Source organism: Eleutherodactylus coqui, chromosome 4, assembly GCF_035609145.1.
Source record: "Eleutherodactylus coqui strain aEleCoq1 chromosome 4, aEleCoq1.hap1, whole genome shotgun sequence".
In the NCBI taxonomy this organism is placed as follows: Eukaryota; Metazoa; Chordata; class Amphibia; order Anura; family Eleutherodactylidae; genus Eleutherodactylus; species Eleutherodactylus coqui.
In genome coordinates, this window is record NC_089840.1 from 229,593,028 (window position 1) to 229,615,734 (window position 22,707).

Consider the following 22,707-nt stretch of genomic DNA (forward strand, 5'->3'; position numbering starts at 1 on the left):
TGCTCTAGAGAATTCTGAGGCTGTAGAGGGGTATTGCCTACACAGCACCCTCATCAATTAGCCAGAATGGAGAGGGGCTATACATAGCGGGGCACACTTATTGAGCGACCTTTCCCACCGACAGAATTAGTCCATGCGTAGTGTAGAGGTGCACAACACAGAAGGGCCTGTAGAGGACTGCAGACAGGACTTCTGCTGCTGGGTTATTACCAAGTGGTGTAGCAGGAACCAGATAAAAGCCTGTTCCTGCCAACAGCAAGGGAGAGAGGACCAGTGCAGCAGAGCTGAGGTTCTGCAGGCTGGTGGCCTAGCAGAGGCCAAAGTCCGATGGGGGCGACAAACCTGGACTCACACCCAAGTGGGGTGCGTATTGACTGTGTATATATATTGACATTGGATGATATTGCTGTGTTTTCTGATTGCGGTGATGACAAATAAAGGCTGGCAGGAGCCAGATAAAGAAATCCACATCTCCTAAGCAGTTTCTACACATGTGGTGTGCCATTTTCATGTGCAAGAGGTCGGCGATCTGCAGGCAGGTGTACCACAATTTGCTTACAGTAGATTTCTGCATCACAATGTTACCCCAATAGGGATTCCACTCATGTTAAAATCCACAGGTCTTTATTGTAAAACCACAAGATTAAATTCTGCAGCGGAGAAGCTTTCTACTGTGGATTTACAGACATCTTGCGGAAGTGTTTTTGCAGATACAGAAGATGTAATTCCACAATTAAAAGTCTGTGTAGAAACATGCAAGAAACTCTGCAAAATGTTCTGTGGAACACATTCCGCAGTTGAAAACGCAACTGAATTTGCACTAATTGCCAAAATCCATGTCTGTGCTGCGCTTGTAACTGCAGGCATGGCCCTCATTGAAATCAATGGGAGCCATGCCTGCAGTTACGAGCCCCGGCCACTACACAGAAGTCGGCACAGAGGCTTCCGCTCCGACCTCTGTTATTGCGGCGCTGACTGCATGCGTCCGCACAGCTGATTGGCCGGAGTCTGCCGCCCAATCAACTACTGATGACCTAATCTGGTGATAGGCCATCAATAGTATTTCCATGGAAAACCCCTTTAATGTGTGATATGAATGTAAATTTAAAAACAGATATTATAATATTTTTTTTTAGAATAGAACTAATCTGATTTTTATTGAGTCAATTAAAACTTTTTAAACTACAGTGATTTTTAAATTTAGTTATATTATGTTACTTATGTGTGAAATACTTATTCTTTTTCATACTAAACCTATTTAAGGCCGTTTTAATCCAGAGGAAGGCGAAAACCCCAGTGAGAAATCGGCCAATTATCCTCATCAAAGGGGGAAAATTCCTTCCTGACTCCATATGGCAATCAGGATAAATCCCCAAATCGAAAGCCGTTATGTCTATCCTACTACTATGTGTCTATGTTTATCATGTAGTGTGAGTGCTTTTACTTATCATGTAGTGTGGATGATGTCTATGTTATGAGTGATGTCTGCATTTCTTACCTGGCCTCTGCTTAGGTAAATCCAGGTGTAACAGTTGCTCATTAGAGGAATACTAACGGTGATGGTTTGGTTATACTGCAATCTAAGGAACAGGGTTAGACTGAGGTCAGTCTGCTAATTAATACCCAAGATTATAGGGTTGAGTAAAGTTCCTGGCATAATACCGTATCTTCTCTTTAATACGTTATGGAGAGGCCTTAACACCATAAACACCATCTGCTGTAAATGTATGGTAAATCAGAGTCTGCTCCATACCCGTTCAGTCCTGGCTGTTTCTGACACTATATATATGTTTCTGCAGTGTGGAAGCAATCAAACTATTATAAGTTAAAGTCCCCTGTGGGGACTGAAAAAAAATGCGTAGGTTAAATAAAATGTTTAAAAATATTTAATTAGAAATAAAATTAAAAGTTACAAAAAAACTTTTTCCCATTTCTCATATAAACCATAAAGAAAAAATAAAGCTAATATTGCTGCATTCATGAAAGTGCAAACTATTAAAATATATCATTATTTATCCTACATGATGAACATTGTAAAATAAAGGATACATAATGCCAGAACAGTTTTTTTTGGGCACCATGTCCTAAAAAAATTAAATAAAAAGTGATCAAAGTGTTGTATATGCCTCAAAATGGTACCAGTAAAAGCCACAGCATTAAAAAAAAGCCCTTAGAGAGCTTCATAGATGGAAAACTAAAAAAGTAATGGGTCTTATAATATAGCTGCAGAAGCAATTAAAAAAGAGGTTCCTTTACTTTTAAAAGATAATAATACCTAAAAAACACGCTCTGGTGAAGATTAATGTTACGATTGCGACCAAAGGCGACTGGGTACGCACACCGGTTGCACACGGTATTCACACGGGTTTCAGGCAACTGGCACTGTGTTACATGGTAGGTTGACCTGGCCCTACCTAAGCGGGGACATTGCCCCAATAAGGGCAGCCCAGCAGTCTTCGGATCTGGGCCCTAGCTGATCCTTGGAGCCACGCACCAGAACAGGACGCATTCACATGCCACATGACAGGGACTGAACCACAGGACACACAGAGCCAGAATACGCAGCATACTGCAGCCACAATGCAAACACTAATAGCAGATGATAAGCTGAATATAAATACCAGGTATTAGTTGACATTTTGTACAAAACATGAAAGCTAGCAGGCCACTTCACGGCTCCTGCTTATACTGCTAGCCCCTACACTAACCAGGAGTCCAGCAGAAGCGGACACAGTTCACACAGCAACAGGACAAGACACGGATAGCAGGTCACACAGCAAGCTAACACAAAACTGACAGAATATAAATGAACAAACGGACATGAACCAGCAAGACAAAGATCACATAGCCAACTTCAACAGACAAGGATTCATGACTGCTCACCCTGAACACCGGACAGAGACTGACCAGGAGCTGGGTGTATATGTGAACACAAACTCAGTCCTAAGCTCTCACTCATGACCTGAAGGTTGTGAGTTCAATCTCTGTCTGGTTCAGGTACCCGACTCAAGGTTGACTCAGACTTCCATCCTTCTGAGGTTGGTAAAATGAGTACCCAGCTTGGTGGGGGGGGTAATAAATAAATTACCTGAAAGTGCTGCGGATTAAGTTGGCGCTTTACAAATAACAAGATTTATTTTCATTTATAAGAGGAAGGTGTGTGCTGACCTGAACTCACTATCATTTTAATATAAAAGTTTATGCTGTAATCACTCGTCAGACCCAATCATTTTTAAGAGTCCTTGTGGGCTACACTATGAACTCATATCATAACTAACAGGGGCACTCGGCCATATTGCACTGATACTGCTCAAAACTTGTACGCATAAGGAGTTCAGCCCCCCTCCAGGGTAATTCTGACTCTCACAAGGCATAAACATGTTGCATTTTTACTGCTGCAATGTGAATAGTGCTGTTGCCCCCTCTCTACCTTCTAATGTGCTGGATCCATCTGGCTGTATCCCTGTGCTTTGGGTAAGCCAGTCACACTTCCACATGCCAGAGAAAATTGCGTGAGATTTGCATGTCGCGAAATGCACATATCTTGCCGAATATGAACCCCACTCTTTTGAATAGGGTCATATACATGAAAGATTACTTACCGCATCGAACTGCGCGAAAAAAATCGCATCAGGTCCCATCTTTGGGCGTTCCCTCGGGATGCATCACCTATTGTATTCAATGGGGTGGTGTGAACGCGAGTGTGATGCAAGGTTTCCCATTGAAACGCAACTGTACTGAAGTGATGGGAGGTGTTTTTGACACAAGAACACTTTGCATCCGTAGGGACATCGCACTCGGCTGTGTGGAACTAGCCTAGAGGAGTTGTCCAAGATTTATCATTTTTGTAAAAATGGGTCTCCATGGAGAAAAAATAATTAGGAGCTTATACTCACCTTTCCCCACTCTATTTAAAGCCCCTTACCTCACTTGATGTATTTTTTTTTACAGGCAGCAGAGTTTGAGATTCCAAGAGCCAATCAGTAATTTTGACTGACAGGCAATTTTCCAATATGCACTCCTGGTCAATAAAACAGTTTCTACATGGTCTGATTTTCACAATATTGCTAAAATGCTAAAAGCAACAGATTTTGAAGTAGTTCACAGCATGGAGAGGCATGCTCAGTGTGAAGCCCTGCTAGTAAGTGTAAGGCCGCCTGCAGACGAGCGGGTCGGATCCGGCAGCGAGAATTCTCGCCGCGCGATCCGACCCGAGCGCCTGCAGGGACGAGCGCGTACTCACCCGCGCCTGGCGGCCCCGACTCTTTCATGTGCCGGCTGCCGCGCAGCCGGCGCATGCGCAGACCGGAGCCGGCGGCCGGGTGAGTGCGTGCCCCGCAGAAAATTAGGACATGCCGCGGTTTGTTTGCCGCGCGAGATTTCGCGCGGCCAAACCGCGGCCGTCTGCATAGGAGTGCATATTTTAATGCACTCCTATGCAAACTTTCAGCAGCGGAAATCCCGCGGGAAATCCCGCAGCGGGATTTCCGCTCGTGTGCAGGCGGCCTAAGAGGAGACTGTCTAAAGAGCAAGAGGCACTGGCGTAACTATAGGGGAAGGCCTCTCTTCTCCATATAGAGAGCCCAGTACTATGAATAAAGCATTATAGTTGGGGGCCCTGTTACAGGTTTTGCATTGGGGCCCAGAAGCTTCAAGTTACTCTTCTGCGTTAAGAGGTTAAGAGAAGTTGGGAGGCCCCAAGATAAACTTTTGCGCCCGGGCCCATGAGCCTTTAGCTACGCCCATGCCAAGAGGCATCTGCGGACTGCCTGCGTGTGGAGATATATGCGTGTAAAAGCATGCCTGCATATGGAGGTGTATACGTGTAAAAGCCTGCCATGGGTTTCTCATGTCAGCCAGGATGTGCTGAGCTGGGACAACTCCTTTAAATCTCATATATAACAAAATACTGTCACGATGGCTGGCAGTCCGGACTGTCTGTCTGTCTGCTTTGTCATCCAGCCAGCCAATCACCTATCCATCAGTGGCTCCAGTGGATGTATAAGAGAAGGTGTGTTGCAGCATGCCGTCACTGCAGAAGTACCTGGTGTTGGTTATTGGAAATACTTCAGGTCACCTTTCTTCTTATCCCCTGCAGCACATGTTCTGATTGGTTGTTTGGGAGGTGATTCCCCCAGTTGTCCAATAAGTGATATCATTTTGCTATATTATCTGACCGCACCTTGCCATGAGCGCTGGTCATTTTGCCTAGGACTGCTGTGGTGTGCATGCTGCTCTTGCAGAGCTCAGTCTGTCTGGTTCCTGTTCTGTCTGTTTGTTCTGAGCTCTGTTTGTCTATGTTTTGTCAGTTTGTCTGTGTCTGTCCATATGTTAGTTCAACTGTTTGCTTGCTTGTCATTCCAGCCTTGTCCTGTTTAATCCCCTTCATCTATTGATAGGCGGACACTAGGGTCTTGTCTCATCCATCCGTCCATTCTATCCATAGGTATGTGACCTGCCAAATCCCCTCCGTCCGTAGGTATGTGGACGCCTAATTCCTTTCTGTCTATATATTGGTGTGCAGATGTCTGAATCCGCGTCTTGTTTTTGATGTGGCAGTGTTCCCTGTCTGACTTGTATGTGTGTCTGGTTATCTTATTGTCATCCAGGCATAGACTAGGCCACGTAGGTACGAGACTTGGGGCCGTCCTTGTCAGGATGATCGTCCTGGTTTTAGGCAGGGGCCCACCAATGTCATGGTTCGTTTAGGGAAAGGTTTGTTTCAGTCTGGCTTTAGCCTAACTTTGTACCGTTTAGTTAGTTTTTACTCCTGTCTGGTGATGCCCGTGCAAGCCTTTGTGGTTTCCTTTGCAACTTCGTGATACATACATGCCGCAGAATGACAAATAGCAGAAGGAAGCTGTGAAGGCACAAAAATGAGGAATCGCCACCAATAAATCAAGAAAAATATATGTATGAAGTGCAGCAAAAATGTCAATGATAATTCCACATAATATAATCCAGTAAATATCATTGTGGTATAAAAAATAATAAATACAAAATTCTCAGACATAAATCTTTATTGATCCAATACCAAGAGCATGGGACAAATATCCAAAAAACCTCCAGGTTTAGAGCGGGAATTCTTATAAAAACTCTGCCCATATACAATGTACAGGGCTCACGCTGTGTGGTATGCAGAGAAGTAGAGCATGCTGGGATTTATTTCTCTAAAGTATTGATACTCAGTATCTACTCACACACATGCATGGATCAAGGAGAGTCCATTGACTCACTTACTCCATTCAGCACGTATCACACTGCCGTGCAACGCATGCGTATTACGCGGTGAAAACACGGTCGTTGACATGAGCCCTTAGATGTGATTTATTTTTTTGGGGTAAATACATTTAGGATACCTTTTTAGAGTTTTTATTACACATGGGCAAAAACACTTGAGCATATGCGCAACTATGCTCAGGGTTTTTTTTTTTCGAGACAGTATTTATACGGGAAAGATAGGGCAAGTCCTATCTTTTCTTGCCTGTGCTATTAACCCTTTCCAATTACTGGCCACTCTGTTATCAGTGGCCTCTCCAGCTTGTCACATACCACAGTACTGGCTCTAGCCAGCAGATGGCGTCATTGTATAATGGCAGAAAGAGAAAGCCCCCTAGGAAACCCTGAATCCAAAATTGGATTGCAAAGGGTTAATGGGCGAAAATACCACTAATGAAAAGGAAACGGTTTTGTGTCATCCCGTTATGCGGCCATGATTATCGTGGCCACAGAACAAGACTAAATCACGCCTATCTGAAGAAGCCCCAACACATAAATTAAATGCTATGGGTCGGCAGAAGGTCTACAGCATTACAGTACAAGCAATATGGAGGATATTTTAAAAAATCTAATCCAAGTGGTGCACAAAAGAGGTGCGCTGGATTGACATACGCTGCGGATTTTAAATCCACAGCATGTTAATTGCTTCCTACTGATTTCACCCTTTTCAATCCAGATTCGCAGTGGAAATAACCCGTCTCGCTACACCCCAAATGTACACAGGCCAAATCCTCTGCGGACTATCCACAACAGAAAATCCACACCTAATGGTGTGTCATTTTCTCTTTTCTGGTACGTTTTTGAGGTCCATGTTTTTTTTTTTCAAAAAAACGCAGCACGCTCTAGATGCAGACCTTTTTTCTGCCATTTTCCAAGAAAACAAAAATGCCCGAAGTCAAACTATGTGTGACTAAAAAAAGCTACAGAAAGAAAAAAAATGAATTTCATGGAGTCTCTAACAAGTGGGATAAAAACTCCAAAAATAAAGACTATGAGTAAAGGAATTCTAGAAATGTGGGAATAAAAAAAAACACCCAAAAGTGTCTTCAAGATCTCGTTCACTTGTCTAAATTTCTCCATGGAGGTTGGAAGCTGTGGACACACTGAGGCAATTAGAAGAAACCATAGCTACAGACGACAACAGATTTCAAAAGTATTATAAAACCTGGGCGATATGGCTAACAATACGTTCTTCCAGTCGACTTAGTGACTGGCTCTTCAGAGGGGAAATTTAACCTTAAACCAGTAAGAAACTAGCAAAAGATTATATAATTAGGGCGGGCGGCCCGACCTGCCGAACACAGAGAAGCTTTTCTTTTCCTTTTTTTCTTCTTCTCTTCTTTTTTTTTTCCCTTTTCACTTTTCTCTATCTTTACCTTGAATACTTGATGGCTTTCGCTACTCTATGTCCTCATACTTTATACCTGCACAGGGAGGCTCTCCTCTCGAGGACCTCCTCAAACTATTTTGTTGATGTTGGATATAGCTCTATATAAGGAAGATTTGATACTCATATAGTGAAAGTTATATGAACAAAAATAATTTTTCTATTTTTTTTTATGTGACTATGTGTAAGAAGCCGTTCTTATTGATTGATTGTACGATCAAATAAAAAGCGTTTGAACCATAAATTTCACCATGGATTTAGGTTTGAATCCCATACCCAAATCTACGACAAGATCTGTGTCATTTTAGCATTCTACTGAATGCTATGAAAATCGGTGCTGCGGTTCATGCAGAGTGGCGTAGTGGGCATAGCTATAGGGGATGCAGGGGTTGCAGTAGCTACCGGGTCCTGGAGCCTTAGGCCACTCCCACACAGGTGCTAGGCATAGGGCTGCAATTTCGATTGCAGCGCTTTGCCACGGTTTCACTTTGGTTTTCAGTCGCAAGTTCCTCCTCATTGTGATGGGTAATGAGATGCGCTAAACTCTAAAAAATAAAGCAGACAGCGCTTGAAAATCGCTGCGCTGGAAAGCATTGTCTAGCGCCTTGATCAGGCGCATGTCTGTCAGGCCCCATTAAATCAATGAGCGTTCAAACCGCCGCGGTAAAAAGCGCCTGTGTGAGAGTGGCCTTAGGGGGCCCAAAGTCCCCTTCATCACATAACAAGGCACACATCTTATAAACCGCACATGGTAGGTAGGGGGCGCTGTCACAGACTTTGCATTGGGGCCCCGAAAACTTCTAGTTACGCCTCCGACTCAGACTTAAAGGGGTTGTCCCGCGCCGAAACGGTTTTTTTTTTTCAACCCCCCCCCCCCGTTCGGCGCGAGACAACCCCGATGCAGGGACCTAAAGAAAAATCCGCACAGCGCTTACCTGAATCCCCGCGCTCCGGTGACTTCTTACTTACCGGCTGAAGATGGCCGCCGGGATCTTCTCTCTCGGTGGACCGCAGGGCTTCTGTGCGGTCCATTGCCGATTCCAGCCTCCTGATTGGCTGGAATCGGCACGTGACGGGGCGGAGCTACACGGAGCCGGCATCCTGCACGAGCGGCCCCATTGAGAAAAGAAGAAGACCCGGACTGCGCAAGCGCAGCTAATTTGGCCATTAGACGCCGAAAATTAGTCGGCACCATGGAAACGAGGACGCCAGCAACGGAGCAGGTAAGTGAAAAACTTCTTATAACTTCTGTATGGCTCATAATTAATGCACAATGTATATTACAAAGTGCATTAATATGGCCATACAGAAGTGTATAGACCCACTTGCTGCCGCGGGACAACCCCTTTAAGTAAATATTGCACTGACTTCTGGTGTAAACGATTAAATATTTGTGTCCATTAATTGTTTTTCTTTCTGCTGTTCTTTTTATTTTAAAAAAATCAAGAAAAACTGCTACAATTTTTCAATGATGCTGAAATTTTATTATTTACAACCTCTTTTTATTTGTTGCATTTTTGAACTCACAAAAAGTTGTTTTTGTTTGCAGTTCATTTTCCTTTAGAGAAGTCTGTAGACAAATGCCATATCTGCTGCGATTACCAAAAAAACGGAGTAAAAAAATGCACCAAAAGTGAGAAAAAAAGTCACAATATTTGTACCGCATTTCTTAATTCTCTATCAGACTACAGATGACATCTGGATGTGGGGTTCTGGCAAACAAAACAGCTAAAAACGTAGTGTGGATTTATGTGTGTAAGCAGCCTGCAGGAAGCAACATAATAGACTGTAAGGAACACAGAGGTGTTTTATATCTTACTAGAACTCTAGCTAGGTAATGTGGCGTGGAGCATGCTGGGAGTTGTAGTCTCAGGCGCAGAGCACAGTCACACACAGCTACCTATCCCCGGCAGCACTCAGGTCTCATCACCTCCTCACACTCCTCCTCCTTCTCCCTCCTCACTCTGCGCTGCCGGGCACCCGGCCAGGAATTCCTCCAACAGCCAATCAGAGAGCAGAGAAGGGCGCAGAGGGGCGGGGCTTCATCGTTTCCAATTTTTTTTTTTTGCTCCTCTTTCAAGCCCGAGAATTCGGGATCGGGGCGGTGACGTGCGAGACTTCCCCGGGATCGGGGCATCCAGCCACAACAGCACCGAGCCGTAGACCGGGGACCCCGCCCGCTCTGGTACTGGGGGGACACTGCGGTGCCCGCCATCGGTGGCGAAGGGGAGAAGCCTGTGCCAGCTTAGATCCCGGGCGGTGCCAGCAAGATGGTGTCGTGGATCATCTCTAAGGCCGTGGTGTAAGTCATCCTGATGATGGGCTCCAAATATATATATATATATATATATATATATATATATATATATATATATATATATATATATATATATATATATATATATATATATATATATAATATATATATATATATATAAAATTAGTGGGTCATGTGATATATAGGATATTATAATCTATCGCTACCCATCCTATAGTGATTGACAGCTATATACACAGTAAAGCCCATGTACACAGCAATATACATATATGCACTGACAATCCATATATATATATATATATATATATATATATATATATATATATATATACACATATACATATATTCCAGTGGTGCCAAACTATTATGTCCGGTGTATAACATGTACATTTTAGAAATGCTGATGATACATTATTGCACGAGTCGATTATTGTTACGATTGCTCAGCTTCATTAAGTTTACGCCGGAATTTGCTGCTCAGTGTGAATGGGCTCCTATGGAGAAACAGAATCTTCCATCCTGCATCTGCTACATTGTTGGGTTAACCCCCCAACACCCCCCAACAAAAGATGGAAGGTGATGATGAAAACTTCTGCTGTGTGATGTTACTTTATATCGAAATGGTTTAAGGACCTGAGTGTTTAGATGAGCCACAAAGTTTCGGATGGCGACAACTAAAGTCCGATGTTCGCACTTGTTAGGAGTCAGTGGAATTTGAGGCCACTTTCAGACCCGCTTATTTTAGCTCTGTATTTGCGGACTACAATACGGAGCTGATATAAACCTATGTATCTAATCACATGCTTGTATTCTTCACTGCTGTTTTTTTTTTAAAAGCCAGTATGACCAATTTTTGTGTGTTGGTGATTTTTTTTAATTTTTTTTTTTTGCCCTTTGTATTGCTATGATCAGTATTTGTACAGCAGAAAATAAAATATACATTATATATGTTTGTATTATGGACCCACATTACAGATGTGTTGCAATACGCTCGTCTGAAACTGGACTAACGGGTAGAAGGCATAGAAGGTGAATTACAGGAGAGTTACATCATGTGCCTCCGGTTGACCTTTGGATGGTTTGATGTGGAGTTGACATGTTATATGTGTGGTGTTATTGTATGTGTGTGTGTATATATATATATATATATATATATATATATATATATATATATATATATATATATATATATATATATATAATGTTAGTGGATGGCCTTCGTTTTCTCCAACCTTATTCTTTTGCCTGTCGCCAAACTACAACTCCCAGCGTGTTCATTGGAGATAAGCTGATGGTCCAGGCTTGGCGCCGCTGTCTGTGCCGGCTGTTTCATGCTTTGCTTCTAATTTTTTTTTTAAATCTAACACTATTATCTTATTGTTATTATCAAAGTTTGTTTTGAAGTTTAAAATGTTGTATATAACATTGGGTGTAACACGGGCATATTTGTGTGCGCAAAATTCACTCACGCAATACGTAGCGAATATAATAAATTGATTTCAAGGGGTACATACACATATTTTGGTCGTACAAAAAAAATTGCGCACTGGAAGTCCCCATAGAAGTCAATGGGGATGCGTGGTTTTTGCATAATTCCGGGTAGTATGGTCATACTCTGTCTTGGCTCGTGACCAGTGCAGCCAATCACCAGGCTCAACGTTGGTACCACTGATTGGCCGCAGCCGTTACATGCCTAGACGGAGCATGACCACACTACCCGGAAGTACGTGGTGGCCGGAGTGGTGGAGGACGGAACAGATAAGTATAGTTGTGTTAAGGGAATAAGATATACCCCTCTTTTAAAGGGATTGTCTACCCATTTTTTCACTGATGACCAATCTAATGGATAGATCATCCATAGTTGATAGACGAGGATCCGCATCCAGCAGCTGATCCTCTGGCGCGCTGTCAGTGCAGCAGGCCGAATGTTATTAGACATCAGTACTGGAAGTGCTTGCCGGCTTCCCCTCCATTGAAATCGGTGACATCTAGTCCTGATCAGGAGAGTAGGAGGAAGTGCCATAGCAGTGCGGCCGTCTCATTGACTGCAATGGGAGTGAATCTTGCACGGCATTTCCCCCCTTTGCCGTTTATGACAATATATGGCCTGCTGTACTAGATAAGTCATCTGTAGTTGATGCTGGACCCCCGTCCATCAACTACTGTTGACCAATTCAGAAGATAGGTGAAAAAAAGGAGCAAGAATGGTAGGACAAAAAAAGTTGTGTTCTGGGAATGCTGGAAGAATACTTTGGACACATGTTTTACGAATCCGGTGTATTCCTAAAGCAAGCTCTCTCCTTACCCCTTAGCGTGGTAATTAACAGGCCGCTGTGTATGAAGGTACACAATGGAACTGTCAAGCAACCCATAGCAACCAATCACGTTGCATCTTACATTTTTGAAGAATATGAAATAAAAGCCGCTCGGCGATTGGTTGCTACAGGCAACAAAAAGTTTTACATTTTAGTCAGTTTCGTATAACTCTCACTCTATGGGTCTGGTGTATCCTTTTAGAATTCCCAGTAACCAAATGACACAATTTGGTTACTGGGTTATAGTGGCTTATCTCCCAAGAGACACGGAGTGATGGGAGGCCGCCATACATTTTAGATGAACAGCTGATCTGTATATAATGCGTACTACTAAACCTTAAAGGGGGATTAGTAAATTGTTGAACTATCCTGAGAATAGGTCATCAGTGGAGGACTACTTGGATCATAAATAGTTCAGGCTCAGAAAACCTCATTAAAGCTGGCCACATGTGTAAAGAATTTGTGACTCAGTTCATGGTCATGTTCTTTATTTATCATTATTTGATGGATGGCGGCTTCATCATTTACATAATTGGGAGATGAGATTACATTCTTTTTAGAACAGTCAGAATGATAATTGCATAGTCTGGGTATAAATTTTGGTAGGAAATCAAATTTACTATATAGGGTTATAGCAACAGTGCAGGTGGCCATACACGCTAGCTTGAAGTAGGTTGATGGTTGAACAACCATTGAACCAACAATCGTCTGGTGAATGGTCATTTTGCCCACGCAGCTATATGCATTTTAGTACATACTGGCCATTATAGTCATTCAAACTGGCCATACATGTTCAATAATGCTGGGTGAGGGGCGAGCGATCTTTCTGGGAACCTTATTTGTTCGTAAGAATAAACCGTTTCCAATCCACTGTCTGACCTCTGAAGACATTATGATTTAAGGCTGTGCAGCTCCGATGTTGGAAGACATCCATCGGGGTTCTCTTACTGTGTATTGCCAGCCTCTCTGCTGTTGGAGCCTATCAAATGTGTCACCTCAAGCAGTACTGGCTTTAGCCAGCAGATAGCGCCGCTGTATAACAGCAGAAGGAGTAAGCCCCCTAGGAAAACCAGGATACAAATTGGATTGGAAAGGGTTAAAGATCTTGGGGACATTCCTAAAAAAAAAAAAGCTTTTAAACCAGAATTCTGGCATTAAAAAGTTGCAAATTTTTTTGGCGCAAATTTCACTTGTGCAAATATTTGCGACTCTTTAGCTTCTTATACCTTAACACTTTTCTGAAAAGTTTGTGACGCTTGTCAGGAGCGGTGGGGCTGCCCTGGACTGACAGATTTATGTATAATTTACCCCAAAAACTAGCATAAACTATACCAGAAATATACACCAGATCGGACCTGGCATGTAATTCTGTGTAAGCGTATGGAAAGGCCGGGATGCACCTAACACATGAACAGCCATGTGCCTCGCTATGTATTAGGAGCATCATGTGCTTGATGAAATTATTCGAAGGCCAGTGTTGGAAAAGCCTATTTTAGTAAATTACCCCCGTTGTGTCTGACTGTTGGATGAAAAGTTCAGAAGTGGCAATTATGGTCTATCATCTGTTGGCTAAAACAGTGATTCATTGTTAAAGGTTAACTAAACTTTTTACAAACTTCTAGTATGCCCTAGTGACATGTCAAAAGTTTTGATCTGTGGGGTCCAGGTGTTGAGACCCCCACTGTTTTCTAAAATGAACAGGCAGAAGCTATCAACTGAGTGCTGTGCCCGTTTGCCTGTTTCTATCACTGCGTGGAGCGCTGTAGGGGCTCCATATAGAAAGTCTATGAAGTCCGTCCAATGCTCGCAGTGACAGAACAACGGACACAGCGCTTCTGCGAATGATGGAGGCTTCAGCACCCAGACCCTTCTTATCAAAACTTCTGACGTGTCACTATAACATGTCTAAAGTTTGAAAAAAGTTTAGTTACCCTCAAAATTTCAACAAACAAATGATTTGGTTGAAGTTGTTACTTTTCAGCACCTTTGTGTATATGAGCAGTTTTTAAACTCTGGTTGGAAACCATATTTGTGATGTTGGGGATAGCGATATATCTGATGTTCCTGTGTATTGTTGTTTGAATTGCATATTGCATGTTGTATCTATCTTCTTAGCACATTTGCAGGGAGGAGTTGTGGGCACTTTATGACTGATCCCAGGTAGCCAGTGCAACTAGAATTTTGCTGTTGATGCCTAAGGGCTCATGCATAATATATCGCAGCGGAATCAGACCTGGCACCCTCTAGAGACACCATACTCACCTGTCCAGATCCGCCCCAAATGTGTCTTGCCCGGCGAGCTGGCGGATGGCTTCTATTAACTGCAACGGAAGCCGTCCATGCAATTTCCCGCATAGGATACAACATGGTGCGATTCTACCCCGTGAGCGGAAAATCGCAGTTGATTTTCGCTTGTGGGCATGGGAGAATTACCACAGCATGTCTATGGACTTCGTGGCAGATGGAATTATGACATAGGTGACAAAACATAGTTAACAATAATATATATAGCCGGATGACTTTGACAGGTCAAATTCTGTAAAAAGGAATTTAACAGCCTATCTCTTCTGCCAGTGGACCTTGAAAAACACCCAAAGAGTACACCAATGTCACAGATTTTCAGATAAATCAATCAATATGGGTTTGTTTTTTATTAGTGTCTGTAGAAGTACTTAGTACCTGGCTTTTAAAAAAGCAATCAAACTGACTTTTTAGACCCGTTAAGTAACTTTCTCACCTGTGGTCAAGGTAAAGCTTGTTTTTCCACCTATGTAGCAAAGAAGTCTGTACTCTGTTATGTTGGAGATCACATGACAGATCCTCATTACCCCATCAGGGCCACTGATGAGGTTTGCATTAAAAGTCTGTGCCTACTATTTGACTTTTCCTTTTAAACCAAGGAAACAGACTTCGTGATAAAGTAAAAGGGTTTTGCCCATTTTATATAACCGAGAGCAGCGTGTTCTCCTTCTGCCGCATATATTATATCCCATTGTTATCTTAGTGTATCCACCCTAATGCTATACTTGGGAACAATGTGACGGTACACACTGCAGAGTTCATTGACCTTGAGGCTTGTTTAAACTAGCACTAAGTAGCAAGTAAGTGAATCATATGTAGCGCTGACAGAACAGGTGCGGACTGTAATGTAGAGCGCTCGCTGCTGGCCTTTGGGCTGATCTTGACATCTAGTGAGAACTAGGGGTGATGGAGAGCAGCGAAATAGTTGGGATGGTGTTAGTAGTTACCAGCTTAGGAATAGATCGCTGATATTTTTGGGAAGGGTTCATCTCTGTGACTTTAGGACAAAGAGGATGTGTACATGTTAGCGGTGTCATGCTGTTCTTAAAGGGCCATAAATTTAAGTTACGATGTATATGAAGCGATAAAATAGTTCAAATGAGAGTTTGGCATTCGCTCGTTCACTCAGTCTTTGGTCTTTCAGGGGACTGTGCCAGTGAATTGGAATGACTGATCGCATTTTACACATAACGAATGATTTTTATGTCAGCTTAAAATGCATGACAAACATAGAAATGAATTACTGTTCGTCCTTCACTTGTGGCCCGCATTTGCGCTGAATGATTATCCTTCAAATTCACAGGATGCAATGCTTTTTTTTTTTTTAAACGAAAATCATTCCATGTAAAAGGTGACCACTTGTCCTTTCAGATGAGCTGATATCATTTGAAAGAGCGAATCGGTGCTTGTCGTCACTGCTAGCTCATTCGCCTGTGCAGCCTGTTTAGACAGTCTGATACATCGTTGGCTTGCTTTAACAAGAAACAGCTGCTGTATAAGTGAACGAGAGGGACGGAATGAGCGTAATAAGCGAATGAGCCAACGATGATTTTTATGCCCGCATAAACTGAGTGTCTAGCAAAAAGCGAACGATTATCGTTCAACATCGTGTCATTGGTTCATGTTCTGTTCATGTTCACGTTCTGTCTAAAACCACCCTTAGGGCTCCTTCACAGCCTGATATCACCCCCGCAATCCATGTGAAACCTGTGGATGCGAAGCGTTTTCTTGTGTAAACAGCCCCGCATCATTGTGGGGATGAAGGGAATCCCCACCGATGATGTCACAGCCACTGCAGAAGATTGCGGAGTTCTCCCATTGTTTTCGATGGGGACGGTGCTGCTGCGCCAGCCCTATGGAAAACAATTGGTGATCTCGCATAAAGATAAAACATTGCGCTTTTTTTTTTCTGCATAGCATCGCAATGCGGTGCCATGCAGGGAAACATCACTAATGCGAATGAACCCATTCAAAAGAATGGGGTTCACATCTGTGAGAGATTTGTGCATCTTGCAATGCACAAATTTTGCATGTTTTTCACGCCAGTGAGAAGGAACCCTAATTTTGTAACTATAGTTTGCACATTGTGCACTGCTCTCTGATTGGTCAGTGCTGATCATATGAACAGCTGTGGCCAATCATAAACCCGGTATAGTGCATTAGTAGTCTAACACTACCAATGAGATGTGGGCGATTAGGTAGTCTGAAGTTTGTGTCGGCCGTATCGGATAGCCAAAAACAGGACCCAGAACTGGCGGATCAGGACAACAAAGAACTGCAGTAATATATACCCTCCACACCCATGATTCTGACTGGAATAGGACAATCTGCATTCTGTCATTTTGTCATGTGGACGATCGGTTGGTGTGAAAGAACACCCGTGTGTATAGCCTAACATGCTGTAAGTGAAATACACGGATGGCAAATGGGCCTATGTGAATAAGTCCTAAACTTAACAATAGTCTTGACACTTTCTGTTTTATAGAGAAAACTTCTTAACAGTCCTCTCATTATAATCACAGGCAGGATTACACTGAAAGGTAATGCCTATATATAACATAAGAGCCACCCTTAATAGTAGGCAATGATCACAACTCGCCTCCTCTCCTTCCCTGCACAAATCACAGAGCATACCCACAACACTGTCCCATAGAAAGTTACATAAAATAGGGTAAAAAAGCATCTCCCCTCAGCAGCGCATAGATTATATGGTCCCGTTTAGAGTGGGTGTCACATCATACCATGTTTCACCAGAACATGGAAAGCAGGGTTCATACGTGTCATGGAAAACCTGGAATACCTTGAACTTGATGAAAGTCATGGAATTTTCTGATTTGTCAAGGATTTATGTTTTTTTTGTCATGGAATTTTTTTCTGAGTAATAATAATAATTTTTGAGATTCTTGTGTGTTTTAGTTCTGTTTTTCCAAAAAATTTTCTTTATTCCATTACTATCCAGCATTGTGTTTAGCACTAGAGGCCAAAGGAATAAGGAAATTGTCTGGATAAGCAGAACTAAAAACACACAAGAGTCTCAATACACAAGTCTTAAAAATACAAAAAAATATTTCAGATTTTGAAGTTTTTGTTCTCAACCGACCTCTCATGGTTGGGGATTTTTATATTAAAAAAAAAAAAAAAAAGAAATATATATATATATGGTTTCCTTCACATTTGCGATGCTGTGAAAAAAAAAATCATGGCATGCCCTATCTTTCTGCGTTTTGCGTTTTTTTCTTTTTCTTTTTATCTCTTATGTTTCCCTTTGGAGACTCCTTGTTATCACATCGCTAAACAGGAACTTGCGCTTTTCGTGCGATGCATTTTTATCATTAGAGGGTCCTATTGACTTTAGCGCTAAAAAATTGCGGCAAAATCGCTCTAGAAAATCGCAAGTGGCAGCCATGTTTTTGCTAGAAAAAGCAGTTATGACACTCAAAAATCGATTTTTAAACGCAGCGACATCGCGGTCGCCCTAAAGGAGTCCTAAACCTTTGATTCTGTGTATTTTGAGTTCCCCGAGTGTCATGGAAAAGTCATGGAAAAGGTTTTTTGAAAACCTGTATGAACTCTGGAAAGGGTAATCTAGGAGGAATCCTTTTTTTCATTCTGCATGTGCCCAGATCCCCCCATTTCGTGCAAAGTGAAGACCTCCTGACACCAGATCAAGGGGGTCGGTGATTGTCTAAAATGGTCACGTGGTCTCTGCCGTGTCCTCTCCAACTCCTTCTTGCACCGAGATGTATGCGGGACAGAAGTGGTGAAGCGTAGTATATGTGGAGGCTGTGATGGGGTGTATACATAGAACAAAGGGACTGGGTTAACCGAGGGTGTTTGCATAGTACATGGGGTCTCGGATGCCCATGGGGGGGGGGTGGATCCCCATCCTTTGAGTGTACATAACTAAAGTTCATACCCTTTTCTGTTACATAAGGGAATCGATTGAACAACAATCCCTTGATTAGTACTGATTACCATAACTGCCCATTCGGTTCTGATAATTCATAAACTCATACACAGCCATTCCTTAATACACTCTGATTCTAATCTATGTATATTAAGGAATTGCTGTGTATGAGTTTTCCCTATGTGAAAAAACAGGTGTTTTGATATTTTTAGATTGTTTAGTAGAAAAAAACAACTTTTTGGCCAAATTGCTCATCTCTACTCCCTGGATAAGTGATACTTTGTCATGTAGAGCCAAGTCTGTCGCAGTCTTGACTGGTTCTGGGCTCATTCAGTGTTAATTTTTTACTTGTATTCTCTTAAATTAATGATTGCGGTGGTTCGCTGTGCGTGTCCCAAGCATAGTGCTCTCCGCTCTCTAAATGATGCATAGTATGAGAGAATCCCGTGAAACCATCCAGTGTACATATTTTATAAACCGTCAGCTTTCAATGGGCAGCAATCCTCCATCGGCTTACTTTACAGCACTAAGCTCATAGTGAACTCATCCACTTTTTCATTTATTTTTGTCCCTCATCAACTGACTCATCCTAGAAGTGGTTCCAAGTTTCTCATGTCAAAAGTTCAAGTTTCCAAAGCTTTATCGTCAGGGGAATACGTTTTAGTGAAGGTCGCTCACTTGCTAAGTGACAGCGTCTTCTGGCTGACTTCACAGCACAGGACAAATTATATTGAGAAGATCTTATGTGACAGGAGACGTCTGAAATAAAACCGATGACTCTTGGGGAGGTAGGAGCGAGGTGCTACTGTCTATGAAGGGGGAGGTAGGAGTGAGGCATTACTGTGTAGGAAGGGGGGAGGTGGGAGCGAGGCACTACTGTGTAGGAAGGGGTGATGGGAGCGAGGCGCTACTGTGTAGGAAGGGGTGGTGGGAGCGAGGCGCTGCTGTGTAGGAAGGGGTGGTGGGAGCGAGGCGCTGCTGTGTAGGAAGGGGGGAGGTGGGAGCGAGGCGCTACTGTGTAGGAAGGGGGGAGGTGGGAGCGAGGCGCTACTGTGTAGGAAGGGGTGGTGGGAGCGAGGCGCTACTGTGTAGGAAGGGGTGGTGGGAGCGAGGCGCTACTGTGTAGGAAGGGGTGGTGGGAGCGAGGCGCTGCTGTGTAGGAAGGGGTGGTGGGAGCGAGGCGCTGCTGTGTAGGAAGGGGGGAGGTGGGAGCGAGGCGCTACTGTGTAGGAAGGGGGGAGGTGGGAGCGAGGCGCTACTGTGTAGGAAGGGGTGGTGGGAGCGAGGCGCTACTGTGTAGGAAGGGGTGGTGGGAGCGAGGCGCTACTGTGTAGGAAGGGGTGGTGGGAGCGAGGCGCTACTGTGTAGGAAGGGGGAGGTGGGAGCAAGGCACTACTGTGTAGGAAGGGGGAGGTGGGAGCAAGGCGCTACTGTGTAGGAAGGGGTGGTGGTAGCGAGGTGCTACTGTGTAGGAAGGGGGAAGGTGGGAGCGAGGTGCTACTGTGTAGGAAGGGGGAAGGTGGGAGCGAGGTGCTACTGTGTAGGAAGGGGGAAGGTGGGAGCGAGGTGCTACTGTGTAGGAAGGGGGAAGGTGGGAGCGAGGTGCTACTGTGTAGGAAGGGGGAAGGTGGGAGCGAGGAGCTGCTGTGTAGGAAGGGGGAGGTGGGAGCAAGGTGCTACTGTGTAGGAAGGGGGAAGGTGGGAGCGAGGCGCTGCTGTGTAGGAAGGGGGAGCTGGGAGCGAGGCACTACTGTGTAGGAAGAAGGAGGTGGGAGCGAGACACTACTGTGTAGGAAGGGGGGAGGTGGGTGCGAGGTGCTACTGTGTAGGAAGGGGTGGTGGGAGCAAGGCACTACTGTGTAGGAAGGGGGTGGTGGGAGCGAGGCACTACTTTGTAGGAAAGGGTGGTGGGAGCGAGGCGCTACTGTGTAGGAAAGGGTGGTGGGAGCGAGGCGCTACTGTGTAGGAAGGGGTGGTGGGAGCGAGGCGCTACTGTGTAGGAAAGGGTGGTGGGAGCGAGGCGCTACTGTGTAGGAAGGGGTGGTGGGAGCGAGGCGCTACTGTGTAGGAAGGGGGAGGTGGGACCGAGGCGCTGCTGTGTAGAAAGGGGGAGGTGGGACCGAGGCGCTGCTGTGTAGGAAGGGGGAGGTGGGAGCAAGGCGCTGCTGTGTAGGAAGGGGGAGGTGGGACCGAGGCGCTGCTGTGTAGGAAGGGGGATTGGGAGCGAGGCGCTGCTGTGTAGGAAGGGGGAAGGTGGGAGCGAGGCGCTGCTGTGTAGGAAGGGGGAGCTGGGAGCGAGGCACTACTGTGTAGGAAGAAGGAGGTGGGAGCGAGACACTACTGTGTAGGAAGGGGGGAGGTGGGTGCGAGGTGCTACTGTGTAGGAAGGGGTGGTGGGAGCAAGGCACTACTGTGTAGGAAGGGGGTGGTGGGAGCGAGGCACTACTTTGTAGGAAAGGGTGGTGGGAGCGAGGCGCTACTGTGTAGGAAGGGGTGGTGGGAGCGAGGCGCTACTGTGTAGGAAAGGGTGGTGGGAGCGAGGCGCTACTGTGTAGGAAGGGGTGGTGGGAGCGAGGCGCTACTGTGTAGGAAGGGGGAGGTGGGACCGAGGCGCTGCTGTGTAGGAAGGGGGAGGTGGGAGCGAGGCGCTGCTGTGTAGGAAGGGGGAGGTGGGACCGAGGCGCTGCTGTGTAGGAAGGGGGATTGGGAGCGAGGCGCTGCTGTGTAGGAAGGGGGAGGTGGGAGCGAGGCACTACTTTGTAGGAAAGGGAGGTGGGAGCGAGGCGCTGCTGTGTAGGAAGGGGGAGGTGGGAGCGAGGCGCTGCTGTGTAGGAAGGGGGAGGTGGGAGCGAGGCGCTGCTGTGTAGGAAGGGGGAGGTGGGAGCGAGGCGCTGCTGTGTAGGAAGGGGGAGGTGGGAGCGAGGCGCTGCTGTGTAGGAAGGGGGAGGTGGGAGCGAGGCGCTGCTGTGTAGGAAGGGGGAGGTGGGAGCGAGGCGCTGCTGTGTAGGAAGGGGGAGGTGGGAGCGAGGCGCTGCTGTGTAGGAAGGGGGAGGTGGGAGCGAGGCGCTGCTGTGTAGGAAGGGGGAGGTGGGAGCGAGGCGCTGCTGTGTAGGAAGGGGGAGGTGGGAGCGAGGCGCTGCTGTGTAGGAAGGGGGAGGTGGGAGCGAGGCGCTGCTGTGTAGGAAGGGGGAGGTGGGACCGAGGCGCTGCTGTGTAGGAAGGGGGAGGTGGGACCGAGGCGCTGCTGTGTAGGAAGGGGGAGGTGGGACCGAGGCGCTGCTGTGTAGGAAGGGGGAGGTGGGACCGAGGCGCTGCTGTGTAGGAAGGGGGAGGTGGGACCGAGGCGCTGCTGTGTAGGAAGGGGGAGGTGGGAGCGAGGCGCTGCTGTGTAGGAAGGGGGAGGTGGGACCGAGGCGCTGCTGTGTAGGAAGGGGGAGGTGGGACCGAGGCGCTGCTGTGTAGGAAGGGGGAGGTGGGACCGAGGCGCTGCTGTGCAGGAAGGGGGAGGTGGGACCGAGGCGCTGCTGTGCAGGAAGGGGGAGGTGGGACCGAAGCGCTGCTGTGCAGGAAGGGGGAGGTGGGAGCGAGGCGCTGCTGTGCAGGAAGGGGGAGGTGGGACCGAGGCGCTGCTGTGCAGGAAGGGGGAGGTGGGACCGAGGCGCTGCTGTGCAGGAAGGGGGAGGTGGGACCGAGGCGCTGCTGTGCAGGAAGGGGGAGGTGGGACCGAGGCGCTGCTGTGCAGGAAGGGGGAGGTGGGACCGAGGCGCTGCTGTGCAGGAAGGGGGAGGTGGGACCGAGGCGCTGCTGTGTAGAAAGGGGGAGGTGGGACCGAGGCGCTGCTGTGCAGGAAGGGGGAGGTGGGACCGAGGCGCTGCTGTGCAGGAAGGGGGAGGTGGGACCGAGGCGCTGCTGTGCAGGAAGGGGGAGGTGGGACCGAGGCGCTGCTGTGCAGGAAGGGGGAGGTGGGACCGAGGCGCTGCTGTGTAGGTAGGGGGAGGTGGGACCGAGGCGCTGCTGTGTAGGAAGGGGGAGGTGGAACCGAGGCGCTGCTGCGTAGGAAGGGGGAGGTGGGACCGAGGCGCTGCTGCGTAGGAAGGTGGAGGTGGGACCGAGGCGCTGCTGCGTAGGAAGGGGGAGGTGGGACCGAGGCGCTGCTGCGTAGGAAGGTGGAGGTGGGACCGAGGCGCTGCTGTGTAGGAAGGGGGAGGTGGGACCGAGGCGCTGCTGTGTAGGAAGGGGG

At 46.1% G+C, this 22,707-nt stretch overlaps 1 protein-coding gene across 1 annotated transcript in view; it reads left to right on the forward strand.

Moving 5' to 3' along the window:
* The first annotated feature begins 9,726 nt into the window (after positions 1 to 9,726).
* Positions 9,727 to 22,707, forward strand: part of REEP3 (receptor accessory protein 3) — a 131,507-nt gene continuing 118,526 nt past the window's right edge. The window contains exon 1 of the mRNA XM_066600823.1: positions 9,727 to 9,968. Within this exon, the coding sequence (XP_066456920.1) occupies positions 9,937 to 9,968 (32 nt within the window). The 5' untranslated portion in view covers positions 9,727 to 9,936. The remainder of the gene's footprint in view (positions 9,969 to 22,707) is intronic.